The sequence below is a fragment of the Urocampus carinirostris genome, chromosome 1 (genome assembly GCF_059441175.1).
Source record: "Urocampus carinirostris isolate Australia breed hairy pipefish chromosome 1, RoL_Ucar_1.0, whole genome shotgun sequence".
Lineage (NCBI taxonomy): Eukaryota > Metazoa > Chordata > Actinopteri > Syngnathiformes > Syngnathidae > Urocampus > Urocampus carinirostris.
In genome coordinates, this window is record NC_142349.1 from 1514988 (window position 1) to 1539673 (window position 24686).

General features: G+C 39.6%; 1 protein-coding gene across 18 annotated transcripts in view; it reads right to left on the minus strand.

The window, feature by feature from the left end:
* Positions 1 to 24686, minus strand: part of rbfox1 (RNA binding fox-1 homolog 1) — a 190996-nt gene that overhangs the window by 110747 nt on the left and 55563 nt on the right. For 16 of the 18 annotated variants that reach the window (XR_015850324.1, XR_015850259.1, XR_015850308.1 and 13 more), the window contains one exon: positions 13655 to 13900. Coding sequence is in view for 14 of the 18 variants with exons in the window: in XM_088333310.1 (XP_088189436.1) it covers positions 13655 to 13900 (246 nt within the window). In the remaining 4 variants the exon portion in view is untranslated. Of the gene's footprint in view, positions 1 to 13654; positions 13901 to 20783; positions 20867 to 24686 lie in introns of those variants that run through there. The other 2 variants (XM_088333368.1, XM_088333764.1) reach the window with 2 other exon arrangements.

The window sequence follows — 24686 nt, forward strand, 5'->3', positions numbered from 1 at the left end:
CAGGCCAACAGGAAAACAGTTCTCTCGCATTTCCACCAGCATGTCGACTTTGCTACAAGAGATAGGAACACATTGGACTTGGCCTATACAAATATCAGAGTAGCATACAGAGCAGCCCCCCGCCCCACCTTGGCTCATCAGATCACCTTTCAGTTATGCTAATTCCTGCATACAAGCCCCAGCTGACCAGAGAAAAACCTACAGTGAAGTAGGTGAGGGTGTGGACTGAGGGGGCAATGGAGGCACTACAGGACTGCTTTGAATGCACAGATTGGGACATGTTTAAATCGGCTGCCACTTACAACAACAAAATAAACATAGATGAGTACGCCATGTCTGTGTCAGCCTACATCGGTAAATGCGCTGAGGATGTCAGCAACACCAAAACCATCTGTACCCGTGCCAATCAGAAGCCCTGGATGACTGCTGAGATACGCAAATTGCTAAAGGCACGGAACCTTGCCTTTAAATCTGGTGACGAGGAGGCACTGAGATCTGCGAGGGCCAACCTGAACCGTGCTATCAGACTAGCAAAGCGATCGCACAGTCAAAAAATCCAAGAGCTTTTCCTTAGCACAACCAACACCAGGGATATGTGGAAAGGCATTCAGGCCATCACCAGATACAAGCCAACCACCACCCCAGTGGGGGACACTAGCATGGACTTCCTGAATGAGCTCAACAACTTCTTTGGGAGGTTCGAGGCACGAAATGGCACCCCTGCAGTGAAAGCGGTTCCACATCAGGACGAAAGAGCACTCCTCCTGGACTCAACTGACGTGATGAAGACCCTGAGTAGGGTCAACACACGGAAGGCTCCAGGCCCTGACAACATTCCAGGGCGGATCCTTAGGGAGTGTGCTAATCAGCTGGCTTGTGCCCTAAAAGACATTTTCAACACCTCGCTAGACCAAGCCATGGTACCATCATGTTTCAAGATTGCCACCATCATCCCAGTGCCAAAGAATCCACAGATCTCATCATTGAACGACTCCCATCATAATGAAGTGCTTTGAGAGACTGGTTAAAGAGCACATCACCTCCAGTCTCCCCCTCCTCACTCGACCCCTTTCAGTTTGCCTACCGGACAAACCTCTCAACCGGGGATGCCATCTCCTCTGCTCTTCACCTGAGCCTGACACACCTAGAGGAGAAGAACATCCATGTGCGGATGCTGTTCCTGGACTTCAGTTCAGCATTCAACACCATCCTCCCACAGCACCTGTTAGACAAACAGAGACTCCTGGGCTTCAACACCCCCCTGCGGAACTGGCTGCTGGACTTCCTCACTCACAGACCCCAGTCAGTGCGGCTTGGTCAGAACATATCCGATGTCAACACCCTCAGCACGGGCTCCCCCCAAGGCTGTGTCCTGAGCCCCCTGCTGTTCACCCTGATGACACACGACTGCGTCCCTAGGTCAGCCACAAACCACATCGTGAAGTTTGCGGACGACACAACAGTGGCGGGCCTCTTTAGGGACGACAACGACCTGGCCTACAGAGAGGAGGTGGAGCAGTTGGTGGGCTGGTGCAGAGTCAACAGCCTGGTCCTGAATGTTGACGAAACTAAAGAGATCATTATCGACTTCAGGAAAAAACAGCCCAACCATGCCCCACTTCTCATCAACAACAAGGCTGTGGAGGTTGTCAGCAGCACCAAGTTCCTAGGGGTGCACATCACAGACAAACTCACCTGGTCTGTGAACACTGCATCACTGGTGAAGAGGGCACAGCAGCACCTGTACTTCCTGCGGAGGATGAGGAGAGCCCACCTGCCCCCACCCACCCTCATCACATTCTACAGGGGCACCATAGAGAGCATTCTGACTAGCTGTATCTCTGTGTGGTGTGGAGGCTGCAGTGCCTCCGACTGGGGTAGTGTGAGGAGGGTGATGAGGACAGCAGAGAAAATCATCGGGACTTCTCTCCCCTCCATTCAGGACATTGGCCAGAAGCGCTGCCTATCCCGAGCCAAGAACATCATTAGGGACCCCTCTCACCCACATCATGGACTGTTCACTCTGCTAGCCTCTGGGAAGAGGTACTGCAGTGTGCTGTGCAGGACCACCAGGTTCTGCAACAGCTTTGTCCCCCTGGCCATTAGACTGTTAAATGGTCAATCACACACACAGTAAGCCTACACAGCTAACAATCTGTACATCTGTTTGTTTTGTTTTTTTGCACTACTGGCAGTTCTCTTATACCTAACCACTCCTTTGCACATCTGTTCTCCTCTGCACTATCGTACTCCAGTGTTATTGTTATTTTACAGTGACTTGTTTACCTGAATGCCCATTTTGCACATCTGGTTAGCTGCTCCTCTTGCACTCTTTGCACTACTGTAAAATACTATACATAGCTATAATTATTTAGTATATTATTAGTACTTCAATACTTCAACTCAATTCAACATTTTATTTATATCTGTACATTCAAGGAAACTGTGCGGGTCAGATGTATCGACATTTCGTTTCATATACACGTGTACAAGAATGACAATAAAGTATATCTGAATCTCTGAGTAGCCATGGAATTTGTTTAACAATATCCCCACACAGCTGTTTTTGATTCTTGTAGTTTCTTTAATCCTAATTTTGAGGAATCTTACTCATCACAGACAGAAACAGTTGAGGTGTGGTGAGTGAAAGCTGCACTTAAGGAAAATCAAAAGGAGATCAAGGAGAAGAGAATAAGCTTGGAAGGGGGATGTGGCTTCAATGGCGAGGAAAGAAAAATAAAATAAAAATTTGGGGGAAGGAGCAAAGCAGAGAGCCAGACTGGAAAAGCGATGAGTCTTCCAGATGCTTCCCTTTGCTGCCAATTGGTTTTTGCTTCCCTCAACAACATTTTCCGGTGTATTGTACCGTTAAAAATAATTTTAACTTTTAAAAAAAGAAAATCTGAGAATCATACGATAGCGCTTCATTTTAATTAAAGCCGTTTGTAAATGAATCCAAGCAGTTCAAACTATGACTGTTAATATTTTTTTAAAGTATGGTGCGAATTTTGAGGTGCACTTAAACATAAAGTTGAGTATCTGGCAAAAATTCCAAGCATTAACAAGTACTTCACCCAAAAAAAGCTATTTTCATTCCTTGAAAACTCAAAATTACAATTCAAGCATTTTTGATGATTTTAAGCACCCGTATGAATCCTACCAGCTCAGTAGCCTAGATGGTAGTGTGCCCGCTTTGAGACTGGGAGGTCACTGGTTCGCGCCTCGGCCGAGTCATACCTAATTGGTAAAATGGCGGCGCCCTTTGTTGGCTGCGGCTGCATCGGCTCGCTACAACGGGTCAGTTGTATCGACATTTCGTTCTGTGTACATTGTTACAAAGAATGACAATACAAAGGAAATTATTATTAAATTACAGTCATCCTAGCGGCTCATTTGCTTGCTTTGTTCTTGTCAACATACCAGTTTAAGTGACCCTTTTCATAGAAGATCGGGAACTGATGATCTACAAAATGGCAAAGCAAAACCTCTAAAAAATTAAACTTATTCATAAGCTAGGAATTCGGGTGAATTAACCTTTAACTGATTTATTTTGACAAAATAAACCAAAAAAAAACACTGTATGTCCTTATCTAAAATTTTAACATATTTTCCTTCAGGTTACCACTAAATTTGTTTGGCGAAGCATTTCATTGAATTATTTATCTATGTATTTATGTAAATTATTTCAAATCATTTCTTAATTTTGCTACTTTTTCTTTATTTTTTTCTTTTTAATTTTCTTTGTTTTTGTATGTCTTGCTGTTGGTCACCCCTCTTGAGGGATATGACCAGGGTAGAGAGATAGATTTTGAATAAATCAATTTATCTTTTTATACATCTAAACACATAAATTTGAATATAGATACAAGAACTTACGAAAATGCAAAGTCCCTTGCAGGACAAAGACTCTTTGAGCCTTTAATACGTCACAACTGTTATTAGTAAAGATAAAAAAAAACAAGCGTTTAACATGATTGACAGTGATGGAATTCATAGAAAATCTAGCCAGAGCAATATGTTGTGAGTGTATTTTTTATGAACTCCAGGGGAAATTTGTAAAATAATGCAGAACAAAAGCACAATAACAAATTGGTTAGTATATTTATTTTAAATGTCATTATCTAAAAAATAAAGTATACAAAATAACAAATTATGATTGGGATCTAAATTATTCAGTTTCAAAACTTTAAAAATTCGTAATTTATTTTGTTCAGGGAAAATATGGAACATACCTGCTAACACTACCGCATTACGCGTTAGACTACAGCTTTAGGCCTTTTAATAACACCTACTGCTTCCTAAAATAAATGTATAACTTTTTCAAATTTGATGAACAACAAAAAACAGTCTTGACTTGAGACTAGTATTTAGTCTACGGCTGCTTTTTTATGAAGCAAGACTAAGTCTTTGTGCATAAATAAACAGATCAAGCGATTGCATTAGATTGCAAAGATTATGATACAGTGTGCTAAATTAGGTACAAATTGTGTTTGAGTCTGGTGTGCCTCTGTCCACCAGAGAGCGCCTCATCCTAAATAGTCTCACCCTTCGTAAGGACATTTTTGAACAGCATTCAGTGTCAGGCAATTTTCAGTTCCACCTTTGTTTTTCTATCATCACCTTTTTCTATTCCATCCTGCTTTCTGAAGTTTGTTTTATTGTTTTTTAATCAGATATTTTTGAAATTGTATATGACCATTAGTTTCTTTATTGAAATTTTTTGTAATTAAACACAATCCTTATTAAGTACTGTGAGGTTTTTGCTTTCCTGTGTTTGGGTCCACCAGTCAAATTACAACAGTATGGACTGGATCCATACCTTTCAAAGTATTTTTGGGGTCAAAATGAAAAATTTGAGGTGATGCAGAGCATCCACATATCCAGCAGCAAACGTCTCTGTTACACTTTACTGCTTGTAAAGCTGCACTTAAGGAAAATCAAATTAGAAGTTTCCTTGAGATTAGCACCGCAAGGAAAAGCAAGTTCTGTGACATGGAGGGTCAATGTCCTGCTGCCTTTCAGGCTTAGCTGTGCTAATTTCAATGTTCCCTGGCCTGCCTGATTTCACTTTCATCATATTTGGACTTTAAAATTGTTTTACACCTTGTGTCAGAATATTTTGTTCATTTTACCACTAGTTGATAATCTTTTATTGACCAAGTATCATACAGGCCACTTGGAAGTTTTTTGTTAGTCAGACATCATGTTATGTGTGATTGTTCTGGCCCTTTTTTGCAGAGCACCCCCAAACTTTCAATATCTATCAATATCTACCACAAAAATGTGTTAAAACAATGAAATATGATTTTAGGATTAAAAACAGATCAAAAAACGGACTTATATTTTTCAGGATTATGATGAAGCAGAGACTGGAAATAAACAAACACATCGTAAAACAACATAAACTGGAAATATGAACTGTTATAATTATACCCAAAAATGTTCTTGAGTCTTTCTCAGTTGTCCATACATTATCAACTATTTTCACCATGACCAGGTGTTTTATGGGCCTGTGTGGTAGATGGTGAAGCAATTTCCTGGAGACAGGGATTCACATCATACATAACCCATCAGTATTCATTGCCCCTTCGACAATAAAAACTAATGGTGATGTTCCAAGGATTCTTTTATTATATTATTGGTTACATATAACAAAAAAGTCTTTACAAAATGCATGACTTATTACACCCCATATGTGTCATTTTTTGCCTGTGACCAGTCCGTTGCCACACATGGCCTGTGAGATATGATTGTGGGAAGCTACTGCCACCTTGTGGTGTTTTGGAGAACTACTTTAATTCAATTTGGACAACGGTCGTGGAGTTACAGTAATTTAAATAACACTCGTAATATAGGGGCGCCGGTGCCCCCATGGTTAGAAGGGGTTTCTATCCATGCATTCTTTGGCCATTACTAGGGGTCACGGGGTTTGCTGATACCCATCCCAGCTATCTTCGGGCCTTGGGCAGACAGTGAGTGGCAGGGCAAACAGAGACAGACAACTCACTCGCTCAATCAGACCCAGGGACAATTTGGACAAGCCAATTAACCTTTTTGAAATGTGGGAGGACGCAGGAGTGGAGGTAAATCACAAAAGTTCCAGAGCTGGGATTAAACCCTGGACATACACACCGTGGGCTACGCGATAACCACCTAGATGCTGTGCCACCTAGTTGTTAATAGTCAAGTCAAGTCATGTAAATTTGCATAGCCCTTAATCACAAGGATTCTCAAAGGGATGCACAGACAACTGAAAACCACAGACTATTATTATACCATCCCCTGAAGACCTACATGAGGGCAAGCCTCATTAGGGTCGTGGGGGCGCTGGGGTCCATCCCAGCACTCTTCGGGCAGGGGACACCCTGAACTGATTGCCGGCCAGTCGCAGGGCACACAGAGACAGACAACTCATGCGCTCATTCACACCTAGGGACAATTCGGGCCGTCCAATTAACCTGACATGCACGTTTTAGGAATGTGGGAGGAAACCGGAATGCCCGAAGGAAACCCACGCAAGCACGGGGAGAACATGCAAACTCCACACAGGAGGTTCGAACTCATGACCTCAGAACTGTGCCGCACACGGGCTAACCACTGTGCCGCTGTGCTGTCTCCCAAAATACTTACTGCTCATCAATGCTAAAGCCTTTAGAATGTTATTTTTTTAAGTAAACTGACAACAACAAAAAAAATACTTTGGGCATGCAGACACAATGCTTCTAATAACGTATTTATACATTATGGCCCTGAATGAGTTATACACTTTACCATATTGTACCCATTTGATACCTAGAATTGTGCCGGGTCAAAAAACTGTCGGTATTTTGGAAAAAGCCTTCAAATGCCTATTTCGAATGCAATTTTTAAATCCTACCAAGTCCAACATACTTAGGACAAGAAAGGCAATTGCTGACTGCCGTTTTACTACTGCTGACTCACCTGCCCTGCAGCAACATCTACATCTATTTCTCCATTCCATTAATCAGCCACGCACATTAGTCACAAGCACAGTCCCACCAAGAGGATACCGCCTTCATATTAACAAAAGTATGATCCTAAAAAATAGAACATCTGTGCTTGTTCTCAGGGAGAGTCAGAGGAGCATCAGGGCTCCTGAAGTGGTGGTGATTGAGTTTTGTAGCTATAAAGGAGTCAGACATAAGTTTGGTCCGGATCAACCAAGTCTCCAAAGACTACAGACATTCGTGTTGCTAGAAGCTTGCTGAAAAATTTCCAGTCCACGTTTAAAAGCGTTATGGGTCACCAGTTTTTTTAAGTCAATTTTGTCTCCTTTTTTGTGCAATAGAGTAACTATCCCTATTCTGAAACTGCCTGGCATGTTGTCTCGACTGGAAAATTTGTTAAAAACAGTAATCTGATCTGGTGCTAAAATATCCCAAAAAGTCCGGTAAAATTCGAGGTTTAGCCCGTCCTCCCCGGGTGATTTGCCTTTTTTCCTAGTTTTTATGCAATCATTCAGTTGGTCTTGGGTAAAGTCCGATGTTAAAAAGGGGTCTTGACGCACTGATCTTGAAATATGATCTAATACTGTCACGGTCGCCTTGGTGACCAGTCTGCCCCGCCCTCGGGGCAACAGCTGAAGCAGTTCGACTAATTGTGTGTCTGCTATTTAAGGCTGCATTGTGGGCTCTTCGGTTGCTGGTTCATTACTCATTATACACAATCCCGGTCTGTTATGCTTGTCCTGTCTTAGTCTGTTATGCCTTGTCCTGTTGAGTTCGTGCCGGAGGAACTCTGTATTGTTCTGTTTTGCCCCGGAGTATTGGGCGACTTTTATTTTATTAAATAAAACTTATGGATCGTCAACGCATTTGAGTTCTCCCTTCATGCCTCCTGCCTCCGTTCTGGTCCGGTCACCTTCCACGCCACCACGCCTCGTGACAAATACATGCCCCATTTCATTCTCATGTGTTTCTTTCTTTTCATATAATTTTTTTGTAGTAGTCTTCGACTAATTTGGCTATTTCACTACTTTCCTTTGTTATTTGCCCGTTTTTGTTTTGAAGTGTAAAAAGCCCCTCATTTTTGCTCATAATTTTTTTTAAAAAGTAGCGTGTACATTTTTCCCCTTCTTCTATTTCTCTTTCTCTGCTTCTTATTATGATGCCTTTGCTCTTTATTTCCGCCAAAGCGTTTAGTTCTTGTTTGGTCTCTTTGATTTCATCATTAAAGTCCATCCCCTTTTTTGTTAGGATGAAATAGCGTTGGAGTCTTCTTTGTAGTCCCGACATGCGCTTCATCTCTTTAAGTTTCTTGTTTTTCCCTGCATTTTTAAAATAGGTCTGTGTTCGTTTCTTTGTCATTTCCCACCATTGTGCTCGTGAATCATAAGAGTCTTGAAGGGTCTGCCAGACTTTGTACAGCTCCCTGTATTGTGCGGCTAGAGCCTCATCCTCCAGCAGGGAGCAGTTTAACTTCCACAGACCCTTCCCAACAGTCATACCTGAAGGAAATGAGAGAGAGCAGGGCAGTAGCAAGTGATCCGGAAAAAAAAAAAACAGGAATTAATCTTGCATCACTCAGTGCTAAACCCCTTGTAAATATGTAGTCTATTCGAGAGGCTCTGGCATTGTCACTACTGAACCAGGTGAAGCCCTCCTCTCCTGGATGTATGGATTTGAAACAGTCCTCCAGTTTAAATGTCCGTTACATGTCTTGTAATAAAGTTGATGTTTTATCTACTTTAAACCCCTCATTGGTCCTCTTTCTATCCTTCCTACTTAGGATGCAATTAAAATCTCCTCCCACGATTAGTGGTTGATGGCCTAGCACATGCGACTGGATGTCCTCTAAGAGTTCGTACCTGAGTTGTCTGTCGGCATGGCCGTATATGTTAATGAGGTTAAAATCATTCCCTATATAAGAAAGTCTTGCTAAGATTGCGCGTCCGTCTCTCATCACAGTACTCACCTTTATGATGAGTTGAGGGTTGTTTATTACTACCCCATCGTTACGGTTTTCATTCGAGCCACTCCATAATGACGGATATGGCCAAATCTCTTCCCACTGTTTATAATTTTTTAGAAAGGGGATGCAGCATTCTTGTAGTAAAAACACATCCGTTCTGATAGTTTTTAAGAACGATAAAACGCTGTGAGCCTTAACCTTTGATCTCACACTTCTCACATTAATAGTAGAGAATGTAATGTTCATAATTGTTGTTAAAGTATTTAAACTACTTAGACAAAACCGGGGATCCGAGTCCAATCTTTGGTGATCATCGAGAGTGTCACCTGTGTCAGACACATCACTTAAGAGCAGTACCTCATTTGGAGACTTACCGGGGAAAACTCTGGAATCCTCTGACTCTCTGTCTGTGGTTCCAGGTCTTCCCCTTTTTTCTGGGTTAGGGGGTGAGCCAGAGGACCTATCGAGGGGTCTCTTACTTCCCTGCTCACAAAGGGTCAGATTTTTTCCCTCCCCGACTTCCTCCGGCTCAACTTCATACAGTTCCCTTGTGGGCTTTTTCATCGGCAATCGGCTTTCTTTTAAATCTCTTCTCTTTGTTTCCGGTGTTTTCACCACCCCCAATTTTGTCTTACTTTTACCCCTCTTTCTAGTGCCCGTATGGGTTTTTGGAGAGTCGTTCGCCTTTTTGATTTGTTTGTCTCCTCCAAATCCCGGCAGTGGCGTAGCAAACAAATTTGCTAATTTGGACTCTCTTCCAGGCCCTTCCTGATTAATATGTGTTTTTGGAGTGGCAGTTGCCTTTTCTATTTGTTTGTCTTGTCCAAATTCAGGTATTTTATGAGAAATCGAATTAGAATTTCCAGGTCCTTCCTGATTCAAATTTGATTCTCTGGTCTCTCCTCCTGGGGTTTTGGTAGGGACATCTGTATTTTCAATTTGTTTGTCTTGTCCATTTTCTTTGTGCATTTCTTGATCAAATTCATTGGGTATTTCCATAACTTTATTCATTTCCTGTTCATCTTCATTGGGTATTTCCATAACTTTATTCATTTCTTGTTCATTTTCATTTGGTATTTCCATAACTTTATTCATTTCATTGTCTTTGTTATCTTTATTCATTTCATTGTCTTTGTTACATTTATTCATTTCATTATCTATGTTGTCTGACATCATTTCATTGTCTTTGTTGTCTTTGTTAACTGCCTTCCTAGCTTTCAATTTGTTAGCAAACGATTTCGGGCAGTGTCTATAGAGGTGGTTCGTTTCTCCACAGAGGTTGCATTTTCTGCTATTGATACATTCCTCAAAGGAATGTCCAATTGTCCTGCACTTTCCACAAAAAATTCGATCACATACCTCAGCCAGATGCCCATGCTCACCACATTTGCGACAGAGTTTCGGTTGCCCATGATAGTGGATAAAGCCACGGTTTTCCCCCAGGAATATAGTCGACGGGAGGTGTTTCAGTCCCTGAAAGCCCTGAGGATCTTGCCATTGTTGGACGGGTACCCTCCAGGCACCAGTCCAATAGCCTTTCTCATCCCTCACCTTCATAGCCTGGCCTTTTACCGAGCAGTATCTACTCAACCAATAACAGACGTCATCAGCACTCACCACCTCACTAAACATTCTGACAATGACAATCTTGTTAGCATTATCAGTCAGCTTCTCCACTGTAAATCCAGAAAACTGGGGCCTCACTCCCTCAAAGCGATTCCAAAACTCTTGATAAAGAGCCGCCGTCACAAAACTTACATCAAAACCCTTGCCAGAAGGCATTTTTATGACAGCATGTATCTCCTCCTTTTTAAACTTCAGAAGCTTTTCAATAAACTTGTTAATAAAATCCAGCCTTGACATTCCCTCCGAAATTGCCACAACATCTTTGAGCAAGAATCGTACGCAGTTATGTCTCCGCCCGCCGGTATAAAGCCCGGCCATGGCAGGACTCGGCTGCTTTACTTCTAGCTATGTCAAAATGGTTAGAATTGTAAAATTAATAATTAACAACACACTTAAAACCGACGCCAATGACAATATAAACGCATAGAACGAGCAGTGCTAACCTGATGCGTCCGCCATCAAAGCCAACATACTTAATACGAGGACAAATCCTAATTATTAGTTTACTAGGATTTTACATTGCCAAGAAAAAGGCATAAGATTTTATCTCATCATCACACGATATCTACTTATGGTGCCACATTGTACAATGTTGTTACGGAGCATTATAGTTAACAGTTCAGCCAAAACATAGTACGGTGATTAAAAATAGTGTGATGATGAGTTAAAATCTACTTCTGTTTCCTATATCATGTGGATCCCAAGTGATCTGATGATTGCACATTTGACCTGGGCTTATTATTATCATTAATCTTATTGTTATTATTTTTTATCGTTGTTGTTATTTTTATTATTATTGTTGATGTTGCTCTTGTTGTTATTAATGAAAATTTTATTGGGTCGGGCCGCGAGGATATAATTCGACATGAAACTAATCTGTGGAACTGATTTTTTATCAAGATGTGAGCTCAATGCATCACTTAATGCATCATCCAAAAGCCCAGGGCCTCTCTTTGCACTCTGTTCATCTGTCAATCTGTTTTTTTTTTCCTTTGGTCAAAGGATGTTGTTTACCGTATATACAAAAAAATCAGCAACGATTCATGAGTCCTAGAGGTAAGATATTAGATCCAAGCCTTAGTTCAAGCTCGACCGGAATTTCAGGCTAGCTTGTGCCTACAATATTAATCATTATATCTTGGTTGGGCTTCATTCTCACTATGCTTCTTTTCAAAATAAATATATGTTTGTAAAAATGGATACTAAAACGATGTGTGTATACTAATCTAACAAAAAAGTACATTCGACAGGCTGTTATTGTCTCTGCCTCTTTCTCTCAACGTGCCTTGCTCGATTCTTAAGGAGGTACTTCTGCTGTGGCGTTAAAATATTCCCGCCAACTCTTAAAAAAAACGTTAATGTAACCGCTGCAGACACAGAAATAAAAAGATGTAAATGGTCTAGGTTTACTTAGATTTAGTTAAAAACATTTGTTTTTGTTAAAGAATGACAGGCTTTGTTACCATACATCACAAATGCTCGTCCCAAGGCTTCCCAGATAAAATTTTAAGGCTTCCCAGATAAAATTTTAAATTTCGGGTTTGCTATGACCTTGGTCTTAAAATCTATTTAAATTGTTGTGCTCTGTCTGGGTCTAGCTTCATACTTGTGGGCCTGAGTTGGGCCAGGCTGGATGTTTGAAATGACCTCTTAATGGACGGTGGGCAACTATTTAGTCACGGGTCGCATTAGGTTAAATATCTTGGGCAAGATATTTGACGTAATCCAATTTTTTTCATACAAGAATAGGTATACATGCAGACATCTATAGCTATCTCTATATCTGCACTGCTTATCCTCAATAGAGTTGCGGGGGTGCTGGACCACATCCCAGCTGTCCTTGGGCAGTGGGCAGGGGACACCTGAACAGCCAGTCTCAGGGCACACGGAGACATACAACTACTCGCTAATTCACACCTAGGGACAATTTGGACCGGCCAATTAACCTGGCGTGCATGTTTTGGGACTGCTGGAGGAAACCGGATTGTCCAGAGGAAACCCATGCAAGCAGGGGGAGAACATGAAAACTCACACAGGAAGGCTTGTACCTTGATTTGTAACCATGACCACCAAACTGTACCGCGGATGTGCTAACCAATCAGCTGCCGTGCTACCTCAGACATCTATATGTAAGATTTATTTATATGAACCACAATAAAAGCAAAATAATAAATTTGGTCCATGTTTGAGGCACTCAATTTGATATTTAGTTTTGCAGTATTTCTGCAGTCAGATATCTGTTGTACAATATTTCTGTGGTGCTGTTGTTGTTTTGCTGTAGTTTTATTTTTGTATTATTTTTGTAGTATTTATGCAGTAGGATTTTAGTCGCATTTCCATTCTGTAGTGCAGTGGTTAGCATACAAAAAGTCTTCGATTTGAGACCACATGGAAATATATGTTGGCCTGGAAAGGGATGGGCGCAACCAGGCTTCACTTGCACAAGACCTACCACAGGAAATGGTACCCCTACGACCCTAGTGGTGAAGAGATACTACCACTCACCCACCACTTGCATAGTATTTCTGTATGACTTTTTTTTAGTACTTAAATCGGAAAATTGTTGTAGTACATGTGTAGTATTTTTGCAGTATTGCTGCATTTGTATTTTTTGAGTATTTCTGTCGTAATATTACTGTAGCAGTATTTTTGATTTACAGTATTACTGTTGTGGTAATTTTGTAGTATTTCTGTATTTGTACTTTTGAAGTATTTCTGAAGTGTATTTAGGGTAGTGATGGCTCGGGGAAGAAACCAAATAAGCTATTTAGTTGTGTGGTAATTTTTGTTTATTTCTGTGGGAGTATTTTATTTGTAGACACACAAAGGTACAACGGCAGGAAAGTTGGCTCCGAAAAAAACCCCGTTTTTTTAGTACTACTTTATTTAATATTATATATTTTGTCATTACATTTTACCTTTTTCATTTGGCGGGACATATGAAAAAGCCTTACTGTGTTTACCCAGCACTGTACTAATAAGTCCCTCGTCCTGATTCATGCATTGTTTTAAAATAATTGCTTTTCATTCAAAACAAACAAACAAACAAAAAAGACGTGTTTGGAAGCCATTCATTCATGATCAAATGATGCCTTACTGTGGCTGTGCCCGTCTGACTGATGTCTGATCCATTCTGGTCACTGTGGTTCTGTGTAGACTGGTACATGGTGAGTGGGTGCTCGCTGACAGAGGCTTGAACCCCAGAGTAGTCTTGTGGTGCCTGGTGAGTGTGTGAGGATGTGAACTCTGTGGTAATGCCATTCTGTGTTGGGGGGGCAAACTGGCCTGAAGGGTAAGTCTGGGCAATGGATGGATCCGGTGGTGTCGGTGTGTCCTGGTTACCCTGAATAGAGAAAGAAGTGCACAGTTTGAATTTTAAAAACACACCAAAATACCATACTACATATAAGTCAGACTGCAGAAACGCAACCGGTATTTGGTCCGGCTGACTTGCAAAAACTTCACAAATCGCTCAAGATGTTTGGTTGAATTAAGAGCAAGGCATTGTGGGAAGTCATATGGTCATCCTAAAAGATATAAATAAACGCAACATAATGACTAACATATCTGGCACCGTGTTGTAATGACATAAGACCAAATATCACAAAATATTATGTGAAGGTGGATTCTGTCCTCAACACACTTGTGCAAAATTATTTTTCAAATTAGAAGTTGGCATTACAGAAGTTATTTCTAAAAAACAGACTGTTAATCAAGTGCAGCACATTAATTTGTTACTCATATATCTATATATTTATGTATAATAGATTTATTAAATGAATAATTATCAACAGTTCCTACTCTGCAACAGTTCCTACTCTGCGGGTTTTGGCCATCACAAGACCTTTTTGGATTGGCTGGCAACCAGTTCAGGGTGTCCCCTGCCCACTGCCCGATGATTGCTGGGATGGGCTCCAGCACCCCCGCGACCCTACTGAGGATAAGCGGTGTAGCTAATGAGATGAGATGAGATGAGAAGACATTTTTTGGGATGCAACCCCAGCAAAAATCAAACAAGACCTTAATCACAATCAGTCACAAAGGGCTATATAGACCAATTAGATCACCTCCTGATGTCAAACCTACACGATGACAAGGAAAATCTAAAATAAAAACTTCAGTATGAGGAAAATGAAGAAACCTTGTGAAGGGAACGCATATGAGGTAATCCCCCTTCCAGGATGACAAGGCTGCAGTGGATGTAACAATGGCATCAACAGAAGTAAAGAGAAAGGCAATGGTGAAATGATTTGAAGGTGGACTAAAAGATGCAAAAATGAAGCCAGGATGGAAAGGGTTAAAATGAATTAGGTCATCATAGGGACAGGTTAGATGTCCGTGATAACAAGGGCAATTAGAGAGTCAAGTCATTTTGATTTGTATAGTCTTTAATCACAAATGTCTCAAAGGACTTCACTGACCACCATTAAAACATCCCCTGATCTGAAACCTACATGAAGGCAAGGAAAACTCCAAAACCTCAGCCTGAGAAAAATAAAAAGGACATTCAGCTACCCAAAACCCATTATGAGGTTAGAGCAGGGGAAAAGAAAGTGATAGATTTCAAAAGTAAGAGATTACATTATGTTTCGGGGTTGGATTCTTTTTACACTTTGTGTGGACTTTATCGTGGTCGATGTAAGGTGGGAATCTTTGGTTTGATCCACTTTCCTATTTTCGTAAGCCAGGGGTCAGAACCTCTTTTTTTGTTTGTTTTTTAGTGTTTTTTATTTTTTTATTTTTCTCATTGTTTTTTTTTCTTATCAGTCATGTTGCGACAAACATCACATCACAGAGAGAACAAATCACCTGAAAAAAGGGGATGATACTATGAATTCAAACGCTTATAAGGGACCAGCCCCTAAATGTCTTTGGGCACTTTTTCAATCAATGATATAAACAAATATCTTATCTTACATCATGAAAACAGACCTTTAGTAATCCATTTAAAAAAATGACAACATTGTTGTATCATAATATATACAGTATTTTACAGCTTCGTAGAAATGATTATTTCAACATCATTCTCTTCCTCACTCTCCAATGAAGTAGAATGTGTAAAATCTGTGACAAACACACATTTTTGGGTGAAAATTTTAAAGATTAAAGTGGAGTTGGATGCGTGCTTTTTGACCCAAAGAGCCATGAAAGCATTTTTTTGACAGAGAGCCCTACCATATCTTTTAAAAGAAAATTCATCAAAACTCTCCAGACAAAAGCTACTTATTCAGCACATTTTATTTTACTGAGTGAAATTTGATAATTTGATAAAATATATGAAATAATAATAATGCTCGAAGCCTGTGTCCATGTCAATATAAATATACCACTTAAAATTTGCTTCTCTTCCACAGTTACTAAGTGTTCAGGATCATTTTGACCGTCATTTTTCTCCTAAATAATGAATTTTTAAAAAGGAGGGATAAGCTCGCCCCTTGCGCTCACCCAATCAAATTGCTCTGGGTACTGGAGTTTTGGGGTGTTTGCAGTTTGTTCTATGGGTTTTCATCAACATTTGTCTGAACAACATAGATTGTTTAATTATCTTCAGTATAAGGGATTCAACAAAAGGGATCTGTTGATGTGATACCTTGACTGTAAACTATAGTTGAAACTGTCCATTATATACGGATTGGGACCACTTGTGACATTGGGCTTGTCCCGGCATTGCAAGTGCTAAAAGAGGTTGTGGATATGAAAATGCAAATATTTGTGTGAATTCTGTTTTATCTCTGAGCCAGATGTACTTGTGGAATATATGTCTCGCGAGATATGGGTTCCCAATCCCTGCTATAAGCTGTCATCTCCTTAAACACAGCACATTTTTTATTACCTAGAATAGAATAAAACAGAATTGGTAAAGGCAGGGTAAAACGTGCAATTAAGGCTTTGAAGAGAAAAACAAAAAAAGACCATCAGGATGAATAGGCAAAAAAATAATCGCAACATAGTGCTTAGAAAAGTTTTGATAATGCAATTAAAAAGAATAGTGCATTGTAATAATAGTATAATGATAAGTGCAATAACATCTCGCAGCAACAATTAAAAAAAAACTAAAATAATTCACAAGATATATAAGAGTACAAAAATATAGAGTCCATTACAAATGAACTTCAACACTGTTAAGAAGTTGCAGAAGGGAGACATATTTTGAGTGGTATATTGAGATCGGTATGGGATACAGGCTGTGGCATTATTATTAATTCATACGTTTAATCAAATCATTAAACATTACACAGCGAAATAAGATGTGCTGAAGAAAAAGCTTATGTCTGTAGAGTGGGTTTGGCAGTTTTATTTATTTTGTTTTATATATATATATATATATATATATATATATATATATATATATATATATATATATATATATATATATATATACATATATATACATATATATATATATGTATATATATATGTGTGTTGTGACTATCTCTATATCTGCACTGCTTATCCTCATATTTTTGTTTTTATGGCTTTTAGGGTCAAAAAGATTCCCGGCCCGTGCTTTACAGTATTACTATACATATGCGCTCGCAGGGTATTCGTGCTGCATTTATGGAGCTGGAGTGATGCAGATGGTGGATCTTGGCTTAATGCTTTGCAGTGTAATAAGAACCACATTTGAACCGCTGAAATATGTCTAACGTGGCACTACACACAAAACACACATCCGTAAACGCACGCGTATCTGCACACACACACTTTATACTATAAAACAAATATAAAACCCCTTCAAATAATAGTTACATTTATAGCTAATGTTTGCTCTTTTAAACATTGTTTGTATTGTTACATTAGTGTTACTTTACTATCGTGCGTTATCCTGCAAATGGTCGGTTCTTTACCTACACTCAATGCAAATCTCTCTCTGTCTCTCTATATAGAATTAGCCTCTTATAAAGTAGAGGTGCCTAAAATAGCCAGCCCGACCAGAGTATAAAAGCCCAAACCAGCCCGAGCCCGACCAGATATCTTGAATTGAGAAACCGAGCCCAAAGCAAACCCGCACTGTCAGTTTTCGTTTGTGAGGACTCGGGAAGAGGAAGGAAGGAAGATTTTGGCAGACTTTGCTCGCTTCTATGTGCCCAACAGTACTACCAACGAGCACTTGTGCTGCACTGCGCGGATTTTCCACAAAGAAAAAGAAAATGAAACGTTCAACAGTAGACGGGTGTATAATAATTACAACAACAAAAAACTCGGCAAAGGAGAATTCCGGTCTGGCCAGAACCCAACCGTAATGATTGACAATTTAGGTCCGACCAGACTCTGACTTGACTCTGGCTCTCGTCTGTACCGTCCTCATCCTTGATTAAAATCCACATGCTCAAATTTAAAGGATTTCCCAGATTCTAGAACAAGCAAAAGTGAAAAAATAGTACATGGTTTTTGCAAGAAAACTTCATTTGTCATCAACATAGGCCAGAAAAAGATCTGCTCTCCACCCAGTTGGGAAAATATTGCTTGCAACTTCATTCAGGACACCTCTCCCACTGCGACCACCTCTTCGACTTGCTGCCCTCTGGTAAAATAAGGACTAGCCGGCTTTGTGACACTTTCTTTACCAGTGCAAAAAACACTCTAAACAAGAACACATAGTTCTCGACTCTTTTTTGGGAAATATGTTGTTGCTAAAGTCAATGCACTTTTTCCTCATTGCTCTATTGGTCTAATGCACGTACGACCTAGGCCAGTCTCCAAGCACTACTTTGTAAATATTTGCCTATTCATCCTATATTCTAGTTTTTGGCCTTTTTTTTATCTCTAGTCTAAGTTTATCTTGAAGTGCAACATGTAATCTCATTGTAAACAATGCTCACTGCTTTGTTATCAATGACATAAAGGTATTCTATTGCTTTTCTTATTGCTGTACAGAACATGGCCATTCCAGTTTCCGCAAAATAGTTTGTGAGTCAAATAGAAAATAGAAAGATAAACAACTCAACATATAAAATGGTATGGTTTATTATTATTAGTATTTTTTTTTTTAATCAAATCAGTTATTCCATCTGAGAACTGAGTATACACTTCATTTTCTAACCAACGCAAGATTCCTTCACAACTCTAAAGATGAATACTACAGAAACAGAATTGTGGTTGTCTTGAATTTTAAAACTGCAGCAAGACTAATTCATGTCCTACGGACAGTGTTGGGACTAACACCTTACAATAGTAACAAATAATCCTTACACAACAATGAATACTAAAAGTTCGCAAGGCTGCAATGTTTTTATCCACCTATAAAATACAACTGAATACAGTTACGGTGGTGCTGTCTCAAGCAGAGTACGATGGCACGTAATTTCTCCCTAATGTATATGCTAACATCCCAAACATCCATATATATATAATATATATATATATATATATATATATATATATATATATATATATATATATATATATATATATATATATATATATATATATATATATATATATATATATAATATATTATGTATACAGACGCTCCCCTACTTACGACCATTCGACTTACGTTAAACGGTAGATACGGAATTTTTTTCCGGTATGTCAAGAAATATCTGGACTTAGCTGTTAGATTTTGTATTGTGTGAACCTTTTTCTGTAGTGCTTCTTTCCGCCCCGACCAGTGTGTGTCCACCCGGAAGTTAAAAAAAACTGCTTCCTTTTCCTAGTTCGTGTGTAAACATTCCAGACTCTATGTCTGTACTATTTCCAGCGGGTTAAGAACTTTGACATTTTTATTGTTTAATATCTCGTGCAACCATTCAATATGGTTGGTGTAAACTGTAAAGAGGCGAGCCATTTCTTTTCAAATGAAAGTGGAATAAGAAAGCTTAATGCGGTTGAGAAAATGATCTTGAAGCACATTATCCAAAAGTAAGTTAAACTCAACTTTAATTGTCTTTATAGAGCATGCTAATTTATTAAATGTTTATTTTATAGCACAAAACAATACAGGTTACTTGTACAAGCCCTAAACATACTTATTAAACCTTAAACATACAAAATATAGGACCGAAGCAACTTACGAACAAATTCAACTTACAAACGATCGTCCGGAATCTCGTTCGTAAGAAGGGCAGTGTCTGTGTATATGATATATATATATATATATATATATATATATATATATATATATATATATGTGTATAATTATTAATAATATTTTTAATTTAAAATCAATAAATAATACATTGCTCAGTACTTGGGTATTTTTTTCACCAAGTACTTTTTTACTTTTACTTAAGTAATTATTTGTACGACTACTTTTTACTTCTACTTGAGTCATATAATTCTGAAGTAACAGTGTGTTAAATTGTTGACTATTCTACCCACCACTGGTTACCAGTAGCGAAAGGTAAAAAGCAGGTGGGGATGGGGCGAGGCTTATACAGGGAACACAAAATCAATGGGGAAAACGTAAGCACAAAATTTACAGTAAATGGGTGCTGAATTTGTGTGTTTTCGAGCTCCGAACCATGCCCGGAGAAAAAAAAACATCTTGAAAAGTACCGCAAAATAAAAATATTCCTGTGGTTTGAACACAAAAGACTAAATTAATATGGAGTGTTTCAACTGTGAAGTTGCAAGCTCTCAAGATTGCACTAGCTAAGAAATATGAAGGCTTCATTTTCTTCTACGTATTTTATCATGTGGCTATTTTTAAGCAGTTCGAGGTGGTCAGCTTTAACATGAGTATAGACAGCAATTCGTAATAGATAGTTACTCAAAAAGTGTTCATTCAGTAAAAAAAACATTGATTTGAATACAAGACAACAGTACATATTATGATACCAATGTTAAATCATAGGTAAAATATTACACGCTGGGGCTTCAAGAGAAACATTTGACTTTTGGGTGTCAGTAATCGGTGGGTAACACAATTACGTTTTCAATGAAGGAACAGGAGGCTGTAACTTATTTCTTTTCCTTTTTTTCGGTAACGCGCCTAACAGTGCCTACAGATAGGACAACCCCGCCACCCCTCTCTCTCACACATACACACACACACACACACACAACAACAACAAGGAAACCTTATTGACTACTTCTTGCTTTCACACGGATGAAAATGCAAGAGGGATATGTTTCCAGACACGCGACCTGCAGAAGAGGCATAAAGCATGCTTCTTCCTGCTGTCACAGTACAAACAGTATGGTGCAAGAGACTGTAGAGGAAACAAAGAAAATAAAAAGAGAGAGAGAAAAAAATACTTGTAAAGTATTCTCTGGGGTACCTGCTCTACCATGTCGTTTTTGCCTTCCATGCACATCTAGCTGTGCTTTAAAGTCCAGCCCTGCAGTCCTTGTCAAAAGCTAGCACTTATTATGGATGGTTATGTTGTGTGAGTATGTGTTTTATGGGAGCTGTGTGTGAGTGGAAGAGAGAATGAGCAGGAGGAGGTGCTAATGGGGATGACAGAAGCATTCCTCAAAACTGTCTATGTTTTTATGACTCTATCTCACTCCTAACTTGCACTCACGTTTTCTCCCAAGAGGTCTAATCCAGTGGTTGGTACCGGGCCGTGGGTTGTGATTCAGATTCAGATTCAGATATACTTTATTGTCATTCTTGTAAACGTGTATACAGAATTAAATGTTGATACATCTGACCCGCAGTTTCCTTGAATGTATAGATATAAATCAAATGTTGTATTGAGTTGGAGTATTGAAGTACAGTAAACCTCGGATAAGTCGGATCCAGATGGACCGGTCATTTTCATCCGACTTATCCGAGGATCCGACTTATCCGAGGTCGCAAAATTTCGAACTAAGAAGAAATTTAACTCTTAGAAAAGTGCATACTTGTATATGTAAAATGAAATACCAAGCAATGATATCTTGTAACATGAACGTGATTTATTATCAAAAAAGTTCTTAAAATGAACATGAACATGATTTTGGTTGTTTCGCACCGTGATGAGATTGTCCAATAAAACCGATGGAATTATCCGGCAAAAGCAGCCAAAAGAGGCCCGTCTCGTCCGCGTTATAAATATCCTTTGGCTCATAATTCTTGAGTATTTCTCGCAGTTTTCCGCTTTTCCATTCTTCAACAACCTCTGTATCCACTCCGCCCGACTCCCCGGCTTTAGTAATCCGCCCAAGTCCATATCGTTTTTTGAACCTGAGGAGGAGTTTGATGAATAGCCTCTGCCAATCACGGAACGCCACGTCACATCAAGAAATCTTCCCGGAAAATCTGGGAGGGGTGAAAATCTTCCCGGAAAATTCCATCGCTTACTGCCACTGGAGGCTGAAATTTAGAGCATTTGGGAGATGTCCTAGGCGACCTGATACCGATCCGACTTATCAGAGGCGAAAACCATTAAAAAGGGTCAATTGTACGGAAAAATCCATCCGACTTAGGCGAGGATCCGACTTATAAAATCCGACTTATGCGAGGTGTAATACTACAGAAAAGCCTAGAGAACAAACGTTCCACGCAATTTGTCCGACTTATCCGAGAATCCGACTTATGCGAGTCCGACTTATCCGAGGTTTACTGTACTACTAATATACTAAATAATTATAGCTATGTATAGTATTATACAGTAGTGCAAAGAGTGCAAGAGGAGCAGCTAACCAGATGTGCAAAATGGGCAGTCAGGTAAACAAGTCACTATACAATAACAATAACACTGGAGTACGAGAACAGATGTGTAAAGGAGTGGCTAGGTAAAAGAGAACTGCCAGTAGTGCAAGGACAAAATAAAAACAGATGTATAGATTAGCAGCTGTGTAGGCTTACTGTGTGTGTGATTGACCATTTAACAGTCTAATGGCCAGGGGGACAAAGCTGTTGCAGAACCTGATGGTCCTGCACCGTACTGCAGTGCCTCTTCCCAGAGGCTAGCAGACTGAGTAGTCAATGATGGGGGTGAGAGGGGTCACTAATGATGTTCTTGGCTCGGGATAGGCAGCGCTTCTGGCCAATGTCCCGAATGGAGGGGAGAGAAGATGATTTTCTCTGCTGTCCTCATCACCCTCCTCACACTACCCCAGTCGGAGGCACTGCAGCCTCCACACCACACAGAGACACAGCTAGTCAGGATGCTCTCTATGGTGCCCCTGTAGAATGTGATGAGGGTGGGTGGGGGCAGGTGGGCTCTGCTCATCCTCCGCAGGAAGTACAGGCGCTGCTGTGCCCTTTTCACCAGTGATGCAGTGTTCACGGACCAGGTGAGTTTGTCTGTGATGTGCACCCCTAGGAAGTTGGTGCTGCTGACAACCTCCACATCCTTGTTGTTGATGAGAAGTGGGGCATGGTTGGGCTGGTTTTTCCTGAAGTCGATAATGATCTCTTTAGTTTTGTCAACATTCAGGACCAGGCTGTTGACTCTGCACCAGCCCACCAACTGCTCCACCTTCTCTCTGTAGGCCAGGTCGTTGTCGTCCCTGATGAGGCCAACCACCTTTGTGCCTTTCCACATATCCCTGGTGTTGGTTGTGCTGAGGAAAAGGTCCTGGATTTTTTTGACCGTGCGATCGCTTTGCTAGTCTGATAGCACGGTTCAGGTTGGCCTTCGCAGATCTCGTGCCTCCTCATCACCAGATTCAAAGGCAAGGTTCCGTGCCTTTAGCAATTTGCGTATCTCAATAGTCATCCAGGACTTCTGATTGGCACGGGTGCAGATGGTTTTGGTGTTGCTGACGTCCTCTGAACATTTACTGATGTAGGCTGACACAGACATGGCATACTCATCTATTTTTTTGTTGTTGTTGTAAGTGGCAGCCGATTTAAACATGTCCCAATCTGTGCATTCAAAGCAGTCCTGTAGTGCCTCCATTGCCCCCTCAGTCCACACCCTCACCTGCTTCACTGTAAGTTTTTCTCTGGTCAGCAGGGGCTCCTATGCAGGAATTAGCTTAACAGAAAGATGATCTGAATTATGTTATTTGATGGTGACGCTATTTATAAAAGATTAATACATTTACTCACATTCAATCAGTATGTAATACAATAGACAATTCTGTAATACAATAGTCAAATTGTGTCAAAAATATGACTGAATTAAGGTCAGTTTTTTTCATTACCAATGTTTTTGTCAAATGATATGATATACTTGATATTGTAATATTTGCAGTGCTGTACTACAGTATGAATGCTCAGTACTCAAATACTTTGCAAATCCGTTTTTGCTTGTTAATCAAAATTCCAAAATCGAGTCTCTCAGGCCACCACCAAAAGATCATTTTAAAATTTATTTAGCAACTTTAAAGCAGTGCTGCCCCAAAGAACTTGCATGTTATCGATGATTTTTTTTCACAATTAGACTGTTTGTATGGTAATACAAAATAGGAATCCATCAAATTTTTGTGAGGGTTTTGCTGGTGAGCTGCAGACTTAATTGACTGATTTGAGCTTCTGCTTGCACATAAAGACAACTCCCAATTTGGGTGATTCAATTGCTATCACAGATCTGGAGTAGGTAAAGTACACACACTAACTGTAAAAAAATAAATAAAATACAATTTTTAAAAAACTAAGCACGGGAGGAACATTTAAAATCAGAACTTCTCGACATAACACAGAGAAGCTACCTTCCTACATTACCAAACTGCCCAAAAATGGATTGCAATGCCCAGTACCTCACGTTTTGAGCAAGTGCGATCCAGACTTCATTGGATATGGTGAACATAATTTGAAAAAACATAAAAGTTATTTTTTTCCAGGTTTCTCCCTTTTCAATTGTCAAAAAAATATACATTATTATTGTGATTGATAACCCAGATTTTTTTATCAATTTGGGGTCATACAAAACTAAGATTATCCATACTGTTGGGAAATAACATCTAATCAGGCACAAGTTGCTGGACTGACGTATTAGTGAATTGATGTGAAATTATGGGAAAACTCCTAGCTAGCTTACAAAAGCTCAAAACTATTGACCATGGGATTTTTGAAAATATGTTGACACTTCCCAAAATAATGATATGCCCACCCTTTATCTGTCAACAACTTAAAAAAAATACAATACAATAGTAACCTAAGAAGAGTAATTTAACTTCAAGAATTTGAAAATAGATACATACTGTAGATAGATAGATAGATAGATAGATAGATAGATAGATAGATAGATAGATAGATAGATAGATAGATAGATAGATAGATAGATAGATAGATAGATAGATAGATA